This window comes from Pelobates fuscus, chromosome 1, assembly GCF_036172605.1.
Source record: "Pelobates fuscus isolate aPelFus1 chromosome 1, aPelFus1.pri, whole genome shotgun sequence".
Lineage (NCBI taxonomy): Eukaryota > Metazoa > Chordata > Amphibia > Anura > Pelobatidae > Pelobates > Pelobates fuscus.
Window position 1 is genome coordinate 80,548,196 of NC_086317.1, and position 18,382 is coordinate 80,566,577.

The 18,382-nt window shown below is 38.3% G+C and overlaps 1 protein-coding gene across 6 annotated transcripts in view; it reads right to left on the reverse strand.

Moving 5' to 3' along the window:
• Window positions 1-18,382, reverse strand: part of MYO1C (myosin IC) — a 164,806-nt gene that overhangs the window by 21,975 nt on the left and 124,449 nt on the right. For 5 of the 6 annotated variants that reach the window (XM_063449915.1, XM_063449920.1, XM_063449916.1 and 2 more), the window contains exons 4-21: window positions 16,096-16,294; window positions 12,643-12,723; window positions 11,775-11,954; window positions 11,420-11,518; window positions 10,759-10,872; window positions 9,664-9,735; window positions 8,541-8,660; window positions 7,274-7,324; window positions 6,921-7,003; window positions 5,906-6,011; window positions 5,090-5,170; window positions 4,825-4,916; window positions 4,186-4,280; window positions 2,783-2,829; window positions 2,563-2,643; window positions 981-1,086; window positions 754-871; window positions 557-670 (exon numbers count right to left, since the gene is read on the reverse strand). In XM_063449915.1, the coding sequence (XP_063305985.1) occupies window positions 557-670; window positions 754-871; window positions 981-1,086; window positions 2,563-2,643; window positions 2,783-2,829; window positions 4,186-4,280; window positions 4,825-4,916; window positions 5,090-5,170; window positions 5,906-6,011; window positions 6,921-7,003; window positions 7,274-7,324; window positions 8,541-8,660; window positions 9,664-9,735; window positions 10,759-10,872; window positions 11,420-11,518; window positions 11,775-11,954; window positions 12,643-12,723; window positions 16,096-16,294 (1,839 nt within the window). The remainder of the gene's footprint in view (window positions 1-556; window positions 671-753; window positions 872-980; window positions 1,087-2,562; window positions 2,644-2,782; window positions 2,830-4,185; window positions 4,281-4,824; window positions 4,917-5,089; window positions 5,171-5,905; window positions 6,012-6,920; window positions 7,004-7,273; window positions 7,325-8,540; window positions 8,661-9,663; window positions 9,736-10,758; window positions 10,873-11,419; window positions 11,519-11,774; window positions 11,955-12,642; window positions 12,724-16,095; window positions 16,295-18,382) is intronic. The other variant, XM_063449917.1, reaches the window with a different exon arrangement.

Below are 18,382 nucleotides of genomic sequence, written 5' to 3' on the forward strand. Positions count from 1 at the left end.
AGTGATTACATTGCCACTAGGGACACCTTCTATGGCCACTGGAGGTGCCGTTCAGCCTCTCTATGTGAACGTTCCTCATAGAGATGCATTGATTCAATGCATCTCTACGAGGAGGTGCTGATTGGCTCAGCCAGCGTTTGGCCTCGCCCCCATACCGCCTCATTTCCAATTTTAGCCAATCCAATGCTTCCCTATAGGAAAGCATTGGATTGGACAAAATAATTTAATTTTAATAAGGTCAGCAAGGAGGCACCAGCGGACCCGCGTGGCACTGCAAATAAGCTAAGTTTTCCTATCTTTTAAGGGAATGAAGGTGGGGAACCCAACTAAATGGTGGTTTTAATACAATAGGGTCAAGAATAAATATGTTCCTGATTCAGTTGTGGAGTAAATCTCCCATAATTCTCTCACAGCCATAATGATGGCAAAGCATTACATAGTCCACAATGTCTGGAGAGACAAAGGCTGCTTACCCCTGGCTAGCAACACAGAGCTGCAGAAATAGCAGTTAAAAAAAGATTTTGAGGATAAACATTCAGGTGCCTGGGAAACTCACCTGCCCATCTTATACTCCTCTGGCTTATACCCTAAGGTCTTAACGAGTACCAGCACGCCATCCTGGGCTCTTCCATTCCAGTTTGGCCAAGTTTCAGGACAAAGGGGTTTATATCTGCAGATTTAAAGAGATTGCAATTTAACTCTGCAATGCACAGATTTTATCTGTGATACATATCAATGTGTTCCGACATTTACCTCTGTAAAAAGAATTCATATTTTCGTCTATATGCAAATCCAGCACGACGAACCCGCACGTTTTCAATGAGCCCTAAATATTTCACCTGGTGCCTGATAAGGACTTCATCAAATCGAGCTTTAAAAAAATGTGCAGAAAAGAAGGTAAGTTACAAGACACCATGACAGATGCAATGTGTACTTATGAATGTATACCATTAAGAAGACCGTGAAAAGAAGAGGCTTACCTGGTTGCTTGGCATCATTTGGCTTAATGCAACGTACATAGGAGGGCTCCTTGGACATAAGAATTTCCATCAACTTGGATACACTGGTTTTAAACTGTGTTGCAGCCTAAATGAGAAGATATCGGTATTTAGTCCGTATCCACCTCAGTACCATATAATTGCTGCATAGAATTTTAAAGCTGCACTGTATTTAAAGAAAAAGATACTGTGGCTGAGTTTGATAGAAACATGGTTATTGCATACTTAAAAACAAAAAGCAAGTTTCCTTGTTTCCTTTGAGTGCAGATGAAGTAGAAACATTTTAGAACATAGGTCAATTTTGAAATACAGTTGCAAGAAAAAGTATGTGAACCCTTGGATTTAATAACTGGTTGAACCTCCTTTGGCAGCAATAACTTCAACCAAATGTTTCCTGTAGTTGCAGATCAGACGTGCACAATGGTCAGCAGTAATTCTTGACCATTCCTCTTTACAGAACTGTTTCAGTTCAGCAATATTCTTGAGATGTCAGGTGTGAATCGCTTTCTTGAGGTCAGGCCACAGCATCTCAATCGGGTTGAGGTCAGGACTCTGACTGGGCCACTTCAGAAGGCGTATTTTCTTCTGTTTAAGCCATTCTGTTGATTTACTTCTATGCTTTGGGTCATTGTCCTGTCGCAACACCCATCTTTTGTTGAGCTTCAGCTGGTAGACAGATGGCCTTAAGTTCTCCTGCAAAATGTCTTGATAAACTTGGGAATTCATTTTTCCTTCGATGATCGCAATCCGTCCAGGCCCTGATGCAGCAAAGCAGCCCTAAACCATGATGCCCCCGCCACCATACTTCACAGTTGGGATGAGGTTTTGATGTTGGTGTGCTGTGCCTCTTTTTCGCCACACAGTGTTGTGTGTTTCTTTCAAACAACTCAACTTTGGTTTCATCCGTCCACAGAATATTTTGCCAGTACTGCTGTGGAACATCCAGGTGCTCTTGTGCAAACTGTAAACGTGCAGCAATGTTTTGTTTGGACAGCAGTGGCTTTCTCTGTGGTAACTATCCGCCCATGAAATCCATTCTTGTTTAGTGTTTTACGTATTGTAGATTCGCTAACAGGGATGTTAGCATTTGCCAGTGACTTTTGTAAGGGGACAAACCATCTCACCTTCTTAAAGCGATACTCCAGACCAATATAAAGCACCCCTCCTCCCCCATTTTACAAAAAGTGCACATTTTAAAATCGATAGTTACTTTTATAAATGAACCTTGTTACACACCCCTGGCTGTCATGCAGACAATAGGTTTTGAAAGACATCTCATTGGGAAGTCTGTGATTAGACAGTGAAATAAAGTATTGACTGGGTTAGAGGTGGAGGGCTTGCAAAAGCTGCAGACAAGAGATCTGCAGCTTTTGCAAGCTGTTTTAGATATACCCCAAATGAAAAAAGCACTCTCAAATGCATCAATGTTTTCACTGGGGTATATATACTATAAAGTGATTTTTGTTCACAGTCTCAACATACAAAGTTCACTTGGCCATCTTGTATTAATCCTGTATCTTTTGAGAAATCTTGTGTTAATACACAGGAACAAGACTGTACTTACGGTTTCTGGCCTTTTTTTGTCAGTCAGTTCAGATCTATCAAAGCACTGGTGTATGATTGGGTTTCCGGATTCACACATGACCTATAAACACAAAGGTTGAGAAAACATTAACATCTGATTTATTCAAGTTACATTAAAAAAACGATATAATGGAAAGCACTTCTGTCTCGTTAGCACTCACATGTGGTAAATTAATTAACAAACCAATGCTAAAACTCACCTCTTTCAAATTACGGAACAGTAGATCATTGTTTTTATCCAGAAATCCTAAAAAGATATCAGAAATTTGATTAGAGGGGTACACGAACTGTGACATGTGTCTGTGCGCATGTTTTATAGATCTATAATTATTTTAATAAATGAATAAAACAAACAGCACTAGCCACGTGAAAACACAATACTAGCTTAACAAGTGTAATTAGTGAATACATTATGTGGAATATCAGCATGTAATTTTCCCAACTCGTTTATAATCTTGATAAATGTTGTTTACATTTTTCTAGGGGTATAGGTAATGGTTTCTTTTCAAAGCCCAGCTACTGTCACCATGTCATTATAATTCCTTTTTAATAATTGACAGACTGAGCAACATAGGCTACTATTATGTGTACAGATAAGAGTTTTCTGTACGCAATTTCTACAAGAATCCCATGAAATCTGCGTACAGCGTACCTTTTTGAATTCTGGATATTCCATTATTGTATTCATAAAGTTGCCTACATCTGAACCAAGTGACATGTGTGCACACAGTTGGATGGGAATTGTGAAGAAGTAACAAAGCATTGCTAAATTCTATGCCAAGACAGGTAAACTGAACAATTCTTCATTTTGCTACTGTCCCACAATTCCCAGTAGAATGGAGAAAAAACAAAAACCAAAACCAAAAAAACAAAAAACAATCTATGCGTCCACATTTAAAGGAACACTAATGTTAGAAGTGCATACATGTACATTTATAACTTTAGAGTATTGCAAACAGATTATTTTTTTACTTTATAAAGTGGGACTCAATAATTTAAAGTTAAACGCGCCTCATCCAGTTGCATCCCCAGTCTTGCCATGGCCACCACTCCGCCTTCATCTGAGATTATCTTTAGGAGGATCTTGGCCAATCCAATGGTTCTCCACCGCTCCAATAGGATTCTCCCCATATAGAAGCATTATAATGCTGCTCTATGGGAAGAATTAAGTCTTTTGTGAAGACTTTAGAAATATTTGAAGTGTTCACTAGACTGTGCTTCTAGTGGCTGTCTGATTTACAGCCACTAGAGACTTGCTGACTGACAAATGTAAAGGCACCAAGAACACCACATTAAGCTGTAGTGGTTTTAGTTCTTAGTGTCCCTTTAAAGGCTTTCAAACCCTTCTGCCCCTTTCTCAGGTACCGTTTGAAGTACTAATTGCCGCTGTGTAAAAATGACAATATAGTTTTAATGTTATACTATAAAAACTTGCGTGACCTTGTGTAGCAGCAAACCTGTAATGAGGTTGATATGTGAGCTTGTAAAATGAAACTTACAATATACAATAAAATGCAAATAGGCTGCAGTAAATGTGTCTGTGGATTAAAGGGAGGGTGAAAACAGAGTTACAATGGGAGAACAATAAATGGGTTTCATTCACCTACTACGCTGTAGTTCACTTCTCCAGCATAGTGCAACAACCGGAATTCATCTCTTCCAAGTGATTTACGTGTTTTCTGGTCACCCAACTTGTGCCTGGAAAAGAAATAAAACCATAAAATTCTATTTCAAAAATACTGTTTGGCAATACGTATTGAACATTACTTTGCCTATAGCTAGTTATAGCTGCAGTTCTCTTGTCTGCTGCCTTTAGAAGCCCTCCTTTTCTAACCCCGCCCAGACTTTCTGTGACTGTCCAATCACAGACTTCCCAATGCAGCTCAAGGAGAAGTCTTTGCAAAGCAGGTGCTCTTGGTAATTGCTGCCTCATGAGTTCAGTGCAATTAAGCTAACCAAGCCAGGAAGTAACAGGACCGGTTGTCTGTTTGAAAAGTCAGGGGGTGTAAGCAGTATAATTTATTGTAAATTTATAAGAAGTGTTAATTTCTACTGAAATCTGCACTATTTTCAATTTTTTTTTAAAAAAAAGAGGACACACCCTGGGTCTGGAGTGTCTTTTATTGGCCTAGTTAGGATGAAAGGCTGAATTAACTTTCTGTGAATTGAACCGGTAACAGAGATATATCCACTAAACCATCTGATCAGCATTTGAATACAATATGTTTTATCAAATACTTACGTCACAAAGTGTGGGTGATTTTTCACAGTATTTTCTAACTTTTCTAAGAACGTCATATCTGTGGCTTCTCCAGGACGCAAACATTCTTCATCCTATACAAACACAGTGAGAGTTTCATTAAAGCATGTCAATCTTTATATACTGAATGAAGAAAAAGGACAGAACTCATAACCGAAACAAAACTGTCCCAGTATGCATTATAAACACAAAAGCCACATCTGCGATGTAGAAACAATTGAAAGAAAGGGAAAAAAAAAACACTTACTAAAATTGAAATGATGCCTTTGAATTTTTCTTCTACCAGATCGCAGATGATTTTATTATTAAAGTACTGCACAGGCTCCCACTGTAAGATGAAATAAAGAAAAGAAAAAAATGTCTCGTCTTTTTTCAAAGTATTTTAATATTCTTAAATCCAGGAAGCACAACAACATGTCTTATCAAATGTATGGACAGCAGCAAACTAGACTAAGGCTAGTCAAATACAAGACGTCGGCTCTGAATAAACTAGAACACCCTAACTGTACTTGTAAAGCTCTCTAGTCTAGCACAGGGACAGCAAAACATGCAAAGCCATTTGTTAATGCCTACAACTCCCATGAGTTATTTCCTACCAAGAGCACATACCGGTAAGTCAGGACAAGACAATCCTATTCTAACAGAGCATTTATAAACATGTAAACACGATCTTTGCAAAGAAAGATAGAAAGCAGACAGGCCCAGACATGGCATGTTTTTGTTTTTTTAATTACACGTGTGAACCTCAGCCATTGACAACATAGTGAGGTTGAATTTGTGTCCAAGCTGAACCAGTTCTTTACACATGTTCTTATGCATTCCTAGCAACGATCATGAATTGAACCAAAACTATGAAATGTTTGTGCAATTAAAACCATAAGTGTATACATTAACTAATTAAATTGTTAACCCAAATAATGTCACACAGCGCCACTGAAATGATTATAATTCAACCCCCCTGTCATAGTCTGCATTCACTCAATGAAATAAGTGTTTGTTTATTTTTAAAAAATATTTTATTTTCCCCACAGTAGTAGAGAGAAAGCAGAGAAAGGCTGCGTACCGCAATTCCCTCCGATTCGTATTCATCTTGCTCAGATTTTAGAGTCAGTTCTATGAACAACTGCTGTAGTTTCTCATTGCAGTAATTTATGCAAAATTGTTCAAAGCTGCAAGCAACAAGTGAGACAAAGAATTGGTATTTAGCAAAAAAAAGCATTCTTTATTAAAGCATTGATTAAGAAAAGAAGGTTTATCAAGAACAATTTAAATCCACATAGTCAACTTTAAATGGAAAAAAACTAGATGCAGGATATATCCAGACATGTATCTACTATATATATATATATATCTCCACATGTAATAAAGTGTTCATTTTAATGATGCTATATAATAAAATCCTGCCCCACATGTAGCATCCATGCCAAACTGTATTTCCATAATATCAAGATATAATCTTTAAAAACTTGTCCCAGACACAGCAACTTGTAAAGTCTTTCTATGATATGTAGTTTGTACACATTAATATATTTGATCAAATACTTTTAATCCATAGAGAGGGGTTTGTGTTTTTTAAATTCCTTTTTAAACCAAACCCAATATTATTTATGTATCTTAATGCGATCAGATTTCAAACAATAAACCAGGGCAATATAAGTATAGGCATTTGTTAATGTATTCACAGCTTGACCCATGCGTTGGCTTATAACGTCGTGTCCTAAACCAGCATATCATTATGAAGGAAGCCTACAGAAAACTGGCAACCTTTTACTGACACCCATACGGATAACACTAACCCGTCTACTAAACAAATATATTAAAATCACTGCTTGGTAACTTTTCGGGAACATATAACTCTGAGAGAATCTTAGTTTCCATTTCTTTAACGCATTCCTGACTGGTTAGATGATAAATATCACGGTGACAGCCAATGCCCTTGCTCTAATTTGTTGAAGAATTGTGTATGTTTTTGTGCTTGCCCTATAATGTACCATTTGTAGTTTCTTGTCAACGTGCTTTAAAATACGTCCGCTGAATTTTATCTATAAATGAATAAAAAACAAACAAAAAAAACTCACCTGTTATGCTGAAAAACTTCAAACCCATATATGTCCAAGAGTCCAATGACTGAAGCATTTCCAAGGCTCAAAAGATCTCGACCCTAAATAAAATAATCACAATACAAATAAAATTATGTATTGATCAAAGTCACACAAAATGATCTTAAATATCAATGTTAAGTTATTCGTTATTACCAATGATTTCCCTTTTTATTTATCTTTATTGGTTCTGTAGTGATTAACTGATTTTTCATTAGTTTATAAATGAATAATTTAATAATTGATGTAACCAACAGCAGTGAAGTTACAGCTTAAGCAGTAGTTCCATTAGTTTTATCGAATACTTCAAATGGAAAGTACATTTCACCTACCCCAATCTCTAACTTGCATTTATAACTGGGTAAATGCACATGCAAAGGAATCTAGACAATAGATAAATATAGTACATATTAACACAATTGTGGCGAAACCGACCTCGCCACGTGTCCTTGGAGGGGGCTGATTGCCCGCCTCTTGCCTTTGGACTATGGACCAGACTTTATGGGAATGTGATACCCCAGATAGCCATACCATGGAGCCTATTCATATAATGAAAGACTATGGGAAAGACTTTAGCTCCATGGCAATTGTACTGTGTGAGTAGGATCTGTGCGCTATTCGGTAGTTTTGTGCGCGCAGATCCCAGCTATCTGGGGATAGGTGAAATGTCTGTGTGTTATGTGTAAATGTGACTTTATGTATTTTAAAGTGTTTTATGTCGTTTTGCAACCATGTGGTTAATGGAGTCTGCCTCTCCAATTAACTTCTCCAATTAACTACTCCAATTAACTCCAGGGCAGAAGGGAGGAAACCAGGGTGCATTGTGGGGATGTTTTTCTGCCAGACAGGAGGGACAAAAGATACTTTTAGTATTCGGATTCATGCCATTTTTTAATATGTTGTTCCCCTGAATGGATTGATTGTGGATATGTATTTTTATGTGAATGTGATGTATGGTTTTAAAGTTATGAAAGTTGTGTAAAAGTATATTTTACACTGTATGCATAATGGGATTATGTGTCACACTAAGGGGAGGGGATGTGTGGGAGGTAACATCTATGTCATTGGTTCTTTTATGCCTCCCCCTGGGTGTGGCCTGTATGTGTGAGTTGGAAATAAAAGCCAGGCTGGATGAGCCAGTCCAGAGTTCCTGTTTAACCCTCAAAATGAAGTGTCGTCTCGTTCTTGGGGGGAATTGGATTGTAAGCTGACTGCCAGGAGTGTAAGCGGATTGTATGCTTTTCTTGTTCAGCTGTTCCAGTTCGGAGTGTTATCTTGTATCCAGTTCGGGAGTTTGGTGTTCTGCAGTAGCTGTGCCTGTCTCTCAAAAAGGGGATTATCGCCTAAACGGATTTTTCCCCTTTTATGCTGAAACGGTCCGTTACAACAATATATTAAGTAACCATTATTTTCAGCTAGATCCCTTATTTCCCTAGTAATAAGAAACATCATGGTGGCACGGCGTGAATACCAACATGTCAACAAAGCCAAAATTGATGTATTCTATACTAGCTAAGAATTCTTGTGCAAATTGGCTGGTTTATCTGATCCCCTAGTGCCCTATGACGCTGGGACATGTTAGATAGAGTCTAAATATACCTTATATGTCAGTGACTTGTTAATCTTGCTAACAAGCCAGGAGAAAGTGCGTCCATAGATTGCTTTAGCTAAGGCATCACGAGCATACGCCGCCTGTTCCAGGTTCAGAGGGCTATTAAGCTGTGTAGAAAATAAGACAAATTCAATGAATAACCATACATTATCAGCTCTTACCGCCCACAACAGCTTTCATTGCAACAGTTTAGCTTCTTGCATACAAGATTTCTGTTAATGTCTTCTCAATTTCCTAGAACACCTTGTAAAATACTGAGCAAAGAGCTAAATTATTATATTTTGTTATAAACTGTTCCTACAGCTACACAGGTCTTTAAAGCATTAAAGGGTTACAGAGACGTGATGCATGGTAAATTACATAAAATGGAACAGTAACACATTTTGATAAATAACGACAGTGATATTGAGGCTACTGCAATTTCAGGAATCTCTATGGAAGTTCGGGGGGAGGGCGGAGGGGGTACGAGTCATTGGTTTATCTAAACTGTTGGGTTTTTACAAACTTTCAAATGATGGAAAGCAGGGGAGGGCTTGACACAGTAAGAGGAGAGACATTCCAGAGAACAGGTGCAGCACTTAAAACGTTCTCAACATGTGGCAGGCAGAAGTGATAGGACATGAAGAGAGGCAGTTATCTTGTTAATAATAAAAGTATGTGGATGGGTGGGAGCGTTGGCGGAAGAAAAATGGATATGTATATATTTGGGGGGAGGGTGCAGTGTTAGGAGCTTTGGCCCAGACTTTAAATTTTATCTTGGCACCAGACTAGACTAGTGCTATACTACTGGTGCTCACTTGCCAATCTTCATCTGCTTCATTAGGCTGTATTATTTGGTAGAGGCTATAAGTTCCATCTTTCTCAGGATTCTAGTTCACTACACCTTCTGTGCCACAATTGAGTGACTATCCACAGTAGTTACACATCTGTACCCCTCAGAGCAATAGAATCATGTTTGGTAGATCTGTACCGTACATTGTAACGATTTGTGCCTTACTGATCGGCGGTCTAATAGTGTGCTGCTGTCATGAATGTAGCATCATCACAAAGTCACGGTTTTCATTTTGTAATTTTTCATAGCCAAGTTGAAGCCTATTTAGCCACACTTACTTCTTCCCCTTTAGCAATGATCTTCTTGTGTATGAGAGATTCACGTAAGACTGTGCTGTCAACAGACAATAGCTGTGAATAAAAAGGTACTCGTTTAGTAGATCTGTTTAAAGAAATTCTGTCATGATCAGAAGATGCAGTAGAGTAGCACACAACCAGTTTAATGTCAACACGAAGGGATATCGAAGGTTCAACAGAATCCCTTCTGAATAAACAATGTGATATAACTCCAGGAATAGATATTATATGAAAACCGGCTCAATGCATTTAGCTTTCTTTCAAGCCAAAGCCAAGAGTGGCTGTACCGTAGCTACTGATAGCAGATATTGAATGCACTGCACACGGTATTGGCTCCTTTAAATTAAGCTGTTGAAAAACATTTAAAAGGAGGCAGCGTCTAGCACGCCATACATGCACTGGTATGTATAAGCAGGAGGTACGGGCCTCTCTCTGTAAGGGGGTGGACTTTAACCACGATGTGCACCTTCAATTAAGCCTGGCCGTTCAGATGGATATTATTGAAAACACTCCAGTTTATAGCAGTTGAAAATGTAAACGTTTTCCTTTAATGTCTTTCATAACTGAAAACAAAACACGACCACATTCTTCCATGATTCACAAAAACTCTGACCAACACTTTAAATCCTGTGATTTATGAAAGAAGGTATTTTGGACCAGATCCCACACCATAGTTTTGGGAAGCCAGGAGTTGAAGTTGATGTATTACATCTTTAAGCTATATTCACGCACTGTGATACATTTATAATGAGAGCAATTACCTGCCACTTCAATTACTTCACTGCTGAATTCTATTGTAGAAATGGCATCCTTGCCAGCCATGCTTTTTTCATATCAGCGTCACTGATTCTAATACCATTTCAAATAAATCACAGTGTAAATCCAAAGCCAGGAAGAATCTTAATATCCTATTAATCCCGTCATTATCATTATATTGGGGTGTAAGGTAAAATATATAATAGATCCATCATTTGCTATTCTGCATGCATTAACAATAGGCATTCGACAGGTATTTGGGGTTTTCTAAAAAGCTGGACTCGTCGAGTATTTAAGAAAAAAAAATTAAGTATGACTTACCCTGGCGAGGTATTTAATTTGGTTTTCTGTTGTAACCTGTGCATTGCCCTGCTCATCCGTGGCAAACTGTACATTGCCTAGATGTAACACACTCGCCACAATGCTCAGGAGTTCCTAAAATAAAACAAACTAGCAATAATTAAAGAGGCTGAATAAACATAGGGAACGGTCTTATAAAAAGAGATGTACCCACCCACAAGACATCAATTATATTTGGACTTCACTGCCAGTTTTAGTACTTTAATATATTTTACTACAATCACTGAAATAAAATTAATTTTCTGATAATGAGATTAAAGAAACAAACATTCTAAACTTTGTGATTGGCATTCAATGCTTTCAAGACATAATTTTCATTAAGTAGTTTCATGGATGAATTTGTAGCTTCGGTAAACAATACACACACATACATATAACAAACATTCACAGACACAAACATATGTAATGTATGGAAGCTCTATGTATGCTATGTGTATACATACATCACTTTATTGTGGATTTTAATGAAGTGAAACTTTGTGTTGCACTCATTCATGCTACTATTCTGAATCGTATTGCTTTTGAGATATGTGATACACACCACACATTACTGTGAATCGTATTGCAGTGATGGGGTGAGATACACCCAGTGACCAGTATAATCAGATGTAGACCTGCTCACCTCCACATCATCATCATTAAAATTGATGACCGCTAAAGCTTTTCGAACCACCTTCCATTCATTTTTATCATTGATGGAGCTGACTCTGGCACACTGACCCTAAAGAGAAACAACAAAGGGCAAACATTAAATATGATTTAACAAGAAAGTATTTGTATGCAAAGTAAAAAAATAAAGCAATAATTTGCATTAACAGATTATCAAAATACATTGAAAACCCAAACGTGGCAAATGCAGCACTGGTGCTACTAATCTAGTACATGCCAGCAATAAATTTACGAACTCTTCCAGGATTGTGCACCAAAAGAGCAGAGTTTTATTAGCAAAAACATCTGTTAGAGCAGTCAAGACTCACCTTTACCAGGTATTGGTAGTTTTGTGCATTTTTATCTAGACCCATCCGTCGCAGCAAGTCCTCTTCTCCTCCTTCCAGAAGCTGATAGAAGATGTGGAAGTTCCTCTCCCCATGGTTTTGATGAACTACACGTGACTTCTCGAGCAGATAATTAAGGATGTGTCCTCCCACAGGAGCCCCCTGAAAAACACATGAAGCATGCGGATGCACATTTAGAACTTACACGTTGAATATGCTTAAAATTGCACTGCTGATGCCAATTAAGGAGTGTAGTCCTGGTCAAAACAGAGACTTGAAAGACTAAATTGTGATTTCAGCACAGAATATTTGAGTCTTTAAGGAAAAATTCAAACGTGATCACTTTTCCCTTCAATTTAAACCACATGGTGTGTAATAGTTAGGGCACAGCAGGGATTTTCTCTGTATCTTCTTGGTGGATTACTGTAAACTTAGAGGGTCTACATCGCCTATCCTCTGTCCGTACTCCAACATCTGATGCTCGCCTCCAATGTGCACAAATTCAAAAGAAGACGGCAAATTAAACAAAAAGTCCCCAGGGGTCATTCTAACTAGATGAAATAACAAGAAACTTTAATAAATTGCGAAGATTAACAAGTAATAGCAATACGAATACAATGATCAAAATGTCTCTATTCTCCATGTTTTAAGACTTTTATGAATAGAGCTGTAAAATAGATTATATCTAATTAAACATAGTTTGAAAAAAGCATGGAGATCTACAAAACAGACCGTCCACAATAAAGTAAAGTGAAACTAAAATTAACCATGTAATAAAACATTTTATACTGACCTGAAACAAGATTTATTTAAACATTTAGCAAAGCAGGTCCTATCATGGAATACTAACCTTGTAATCAAATTGAACATCCATGTACTTTCCAAACCGACTGGAGTTATCATTCCGCAAGGTTTTTGCATTGCCGAATGCCTGAAAGATATTTACAATATGAGAAATGAGTGTCTCTGGGGGATGTCACTCCATTAACTAGTAACGCATTATTGCCATTGAACATGTTGCTAGTAACACCTCTAATTGTGTAATTCACACAAAACTGAATATAAGAAGCCCCACCCTGCTACTGTATAACACAAAGATGGCTCCATAATTATAAAAATGTTCAGTAACCCAACCACGACTGAGCGTACATAAAATATCTGGGTACCAGTAGAAGTAAAATAGCTGCTTTCCAAATATCAGACAACTCACGGAAGAACTATCAACCTTCACAGCTCCCAGGCAGTGGGACACCACCTGCATTGCCACCATTCCCACACCACCAGCTTGAAGCTGGATATTTACCCAGTGCCATAGGAAGCACAGAAGCCACTTTTAGACTTTACATTTGCTCCAGCACTGGGGGAGTGTTCCAGGCTGTGGGGGAGATCTGGCAGATTGGCATGGTAGAACTGTCTTTTGGCATGTGGATCGGCGTGATCTACCACAAATGCATTTAAGGACCCTCGGCTACAGTAACATTTTTGCCACAAGTGTCTATACATTGAGACCAAGCTTCACAGCAAGGAATCGGCTAAAGAACTTGGCAAGCTCATCCAGTCCCTGACACAGATTGTGCTCCATTTTGTGGGTCCCCAGTACAAACTAATAGTCACTTTAATTTTTCTGGAAAAAAGGGGAGAAAAGGCTGCGCCAAGAGATACAATAAAATAAGTCCCAATAAAAATATAAAAAGGATATATATAAATATATATAAAAGTCAATATAAAAAGGAGGATAAATGTCTATGTTGCGCTGGTGTTCTCTCTTCTTATGATGCTTTGGATCCTCCCGTGATATGTAAAATATAAAAGGGAAAAGGACCAATGGTGCAGATTGTGGGGTACGTGGAAAATGAAGAATAAAGATGTAATAAACTCACATTTGTATGAGCTATAACCAGCTCAGGTGGAATGGGCGTTCTGCAGTATAATCCCTGCTAGTAGGATATCAGGAAATTCTGATCCACTGGTGCTGTCCAATTCTCAGGAGAAGGGAGAAAAATATATAACAGATAGTGCTCTCTGAAGATAAGATGTGGTAAATACAAAACAAAATAAATATACTCACAGTATACAGTGCAGATGACACTGCACTTGAGATATGGCGTGGGTGGTATAATCCCCACCTTAGGATATATAAAATGCCAGGAAAGGATAATATAAAATTGGAGTGATAAAAATATATATAATAAAAATATGAATGGCACAGAGATAAAGCCAAACGTAATTTATTATTAAAAGTATACAATAAAATCCATTAACGCGTTTCACCTCAAGGGTTTTATCAAAATGGAATAACAATTGTTGTTCCATTTTGATAAAACCCTTGAGGTGAAACGCGTTAATGGATTTTATTGTATACTTTTAATAATAAATTACGTTTGGCTTTATCTCTGTGCCATTCATATTTTTATTATATATATTTTTATCACTCCAATTTTATATTATCCTTTCCTGGCATTTTATATATCCTAAGGTGGGGATTATACCACCCACGCCATATCTCAAGTGCAGTGTCATCTGCACTGTATACTGTGAGTATATTTATTTTGTTTTGTATATACCACATCTTATCTTCAGAGAGCACTATCTGTTATATATTTTTCTCCCTTCTCCTGAGAATTGGACAGCACCAGTGGATCAGAATTTCCTGATATCCTACTAGCAGGGATTATACTGCAGAACGCCCATTCCACCTGAGCTGGTTATAGCTCATACAAATGTGAGTTTATTACATCTTTATTCTTCATTTTCCACGTACCCCACAATCTGCACCATTGGTCCTTTTCCCTTTTATATTTTACATATCACGGGAGGATCCAAAGCATCATAAGAAGAGAGAACACCAGCGCAACATAGACATTTATCCTCCTTTTTATATTGACTTTTATATATATTTATATATATCCTTTTTATATTTTTATTGGGACTTATTTTATTGTATCTCTTGGCGCAGCCTTTTCTCCCCTTTTTTCCTGTACATCCTTATCCCAGAGGGTTAGAGGGTGACCCTCTGTAAGGTTGCTGCCTCCTTTGTATATTATTAGCGCTAACCTACTCTACACTTTTTCTTGTACTTTAATTTTTCTGTTTACAAACATGCTCAAGTTATTTATTTTTTCGCCTGTTTCAGTACAGCCCTAATACTCTGAGGTCCTTTCATAACTAAAGTTGTGTATAAGCATGAATTCTTTATTTTATAAGCTGCCCTTGCCTTTGAGAGGTCTTCATTTCAACAACATTAATCTCATATGTGAGAAATGTTATGGTTCAGAATCAACGTTCTGCCCAATTACTGCTTGTAATGTATAACTCATTTATACCCCAATAAAAAAATGATTGACTAAATAAATAAATAAATGAATGAAAAGAAAAAAAGGGGAAAAAAATAAAACCCAAACAATAAAAGACTGACAACTAAACAAGTAAAGAAACCACAATACTTTAATTCACAAATAAAGGATAACATATTGTGAAGTATGTCAATGTTATAGGACAGTGATAAGCTAGCTTCGGCATTCCAGATGTTGTGGACTACATTTCCCTTGGTGCTTTGCTAGCATTATGGGGGGGATTGAGCTGCAGACCCCATCCACTGATCTACTCTAGGACAGTCTACTCTTACAATGTTCTTCTATTACAGTGGCTTCTATGGTTTGGTTTTCTAAAGATCTTCTGTAAAAAGCGTGACTAGCTGAGCCAACCTTACCATTACTAAACTAAACCCACCTAAGTGTGGCTATAAGGGGCCTAAGGGGTGAATCCTATCCCCATTTAAAGCAACCACCCAGCTTATTATAAGCACCATACAGCATCTACCTATCTTGCTTTAGGCTGGAAAGTTTAATCTACCTTTGCATATTAATCGACTCACTATTCACTCACTGCTGCCACTAAGCTATAGATACAAGATCATACCTGTTATTAGCCTGTTTCAAAACATAAAAATGTGCATGTGTTCATTACCCCTTCCCTCATTGTTAACCTGTGTAAGTATCCTTGAAGCCTTTCATGTAACAAAAGCTGACAATGAACCTGAGGATTGCCGTTGGGGTACCTCACGCGAGTATGTTTTATCTATATGCACTACAAAAATAAAGAATTAAAAAAAAAAAAAAAAGCGTGACTAGCCAGCCTTTTATATCACTACGCACATAAGTGCACATTTTAATTTGCCTGCACAGACTGGGGGAGGGCCCATCTAACTGATCTTTATCGTATTTTAGAAGTATTCTGATACATTTCTGACATATTTGTACCAGTCAACGCCCTGTGTGTGCATGTTATTCCTATTACAACTTACTTCCAAAACCGGGTTAGATTGCAGAAGTCGATCCTTCACGGTTTCCACCTGATCACTGGCTGGACACGTCACTGCATAGTACTGTAGAATTTTCTTGCTGGCCTCTGTCTTGCCTGCTCCACTTTCTCCGGATATGAGGATACACTGATCTTTCCTCTCTGTGCGTAGGGACCGGTAAGAGTTGTCTGCTATGGCATAGCTGTAAAAGAAAATACATATATGAGTGGGGTGCATTACATGGTGCTGTGTTTATAATCAATTTATTATGACACCGTATGTGCAAGAGAATATAGTTCTAAATTTCTACATGCCTACCTTTAAATATATAAATAAAATAAAGAAATAGGTTTATTTTGGCACCTTAGATGTTATATTCACATTAAACCCATCTAGAAACTCATATTTGTCAGCTCTGTCATGGGCTAGCTAACAATATCAGTATTATTCACTAGATTGATAAATGCAGGGAAATATAGGTGATTTTCAAATTAAAGGCGAAATTATTTAAACTGAAAATATAACACACTGGAAGAATTTTAGAGAGTGACACTGGAGAAGCAAAATGGGTAAAATACAAGTTCAATGCCATTAGCAACAAAATTAAATTAGCAGTTTAGAAGAAATTATAATTATTAGGTGATTCGCCCAGGCTCCATATAGCTAGTGCAGAGGAAACTGGAATTTTTAAACCTTTTATTTTTACTTTATTGTTATTTTGTTTTTATATTCAATCTATGAACACCTGCTATGTAATCTTTCACGGAAAGGGTTAATTCTCCATTTTTGACAGCAAGGGATAGCATGTCTTCCTTTATTGCATTTCCCTGAGAGGGATTCGTTAAAAGGACACTCTAGTCACCAAAACAAATTAAGCTTAATGAAGTAGTTTTGGTGTATAGATCATGACACTGAAGTCTCCCTGCTTAATTCACTGCCATTTAGGAGCTAAAGGGAAACTATAGTGCAAAGAAAACAAACTCGTTTTCCTGGCACTGTAGCTTCCCCTTCTTTCAAGGCCCCCTCTCGCGGTGCTGAAAGGGTTAATAACCTCTTCAGTCACTTACCTGGGTCCAGCGCCGATGTCCCTCGGCGCTGGCTCAGCTCCGCCCACACTTCTCCCCCACCGGCTGCTGCCACTGAAGTGGACCTAATGCGCGTGTGCGGCATTAGACCTCTCAGTAGGAAAGCATTATTCAATGCTTTCCTAGGGGGATTCCGGCGACGCTCAACGTCCTCATGCAGAGTGTGGGGACGTCGAACGTCAGTTAAAACACCTTTGGTGCTGTACCCCACAAAAACTGGACCCATACACACACTACCCCCCACAAACACTGCCCCCCCATACACACATACACTACCCCACAAACACTGCCCCCCATACACACATACACACATACACTACCCCACAAACACTGCCCCCCATACACACATACACTACCCCACAAACACTGCCCCCCATACACACATACACTACCCCACACGCACTGCCCCCCATACACACATACACTACCCCACACGCACTGCCCCCCACATGCACTGCCACCCTCACATACACACTGCACCACACATACACTGCCCTTTAACACACATACACTGCAACTCAGACATACACTGCCGCCCTCATGCACACACTTCACCGCTCACACACACACACACATTGCACCTGTCACACACACTTCACCCCTAACACATACCACTGCTCCTATGCCCTATATCCCAGCAGACCCCAGGTAAGTTGTCAAACTGTTCTTAACCCCTTAAGGACCAAACTTCTGGAATAAAAGGGAATCATGACGTGTCACACATGTCATGTGTCCTTAAGGGGTTAAACAATTTGACTACTTACTCTGAGATGAGATCCTGGCACTACTGGTGCAATAACTACTACACTGAGCTGTAGTGGTTATTGTGCCTGGATTATTTCTTTAAATAATCTACAAGTGCCCCTCCCGAGATCAGGCTCTGGATCTGCCACTGACAGGAGGTGCCTTACAATTTTGTGCCTACAGGCACCTGACATGGCAACCATGCAAAAATAACTAACATGACATGCAAGTGACAATTAGAAGCCTCTTGATTTAGAAAGATTTATAACTTTTTTTGAATTTCTGATTCTCTATCTGGGTTTATTAATCAAGGAGAAAAACTAAGAGCCATGATGTAGCATAACTCCGTTACACATGCAACAGAGTATTTCATTAAAAATTATTATTTTTTTTTTTTTTAAATCTTTCCCAGGGATTGGTGGGAGGAAATTCCATGTTGTATATAAATACACGCATTCTTG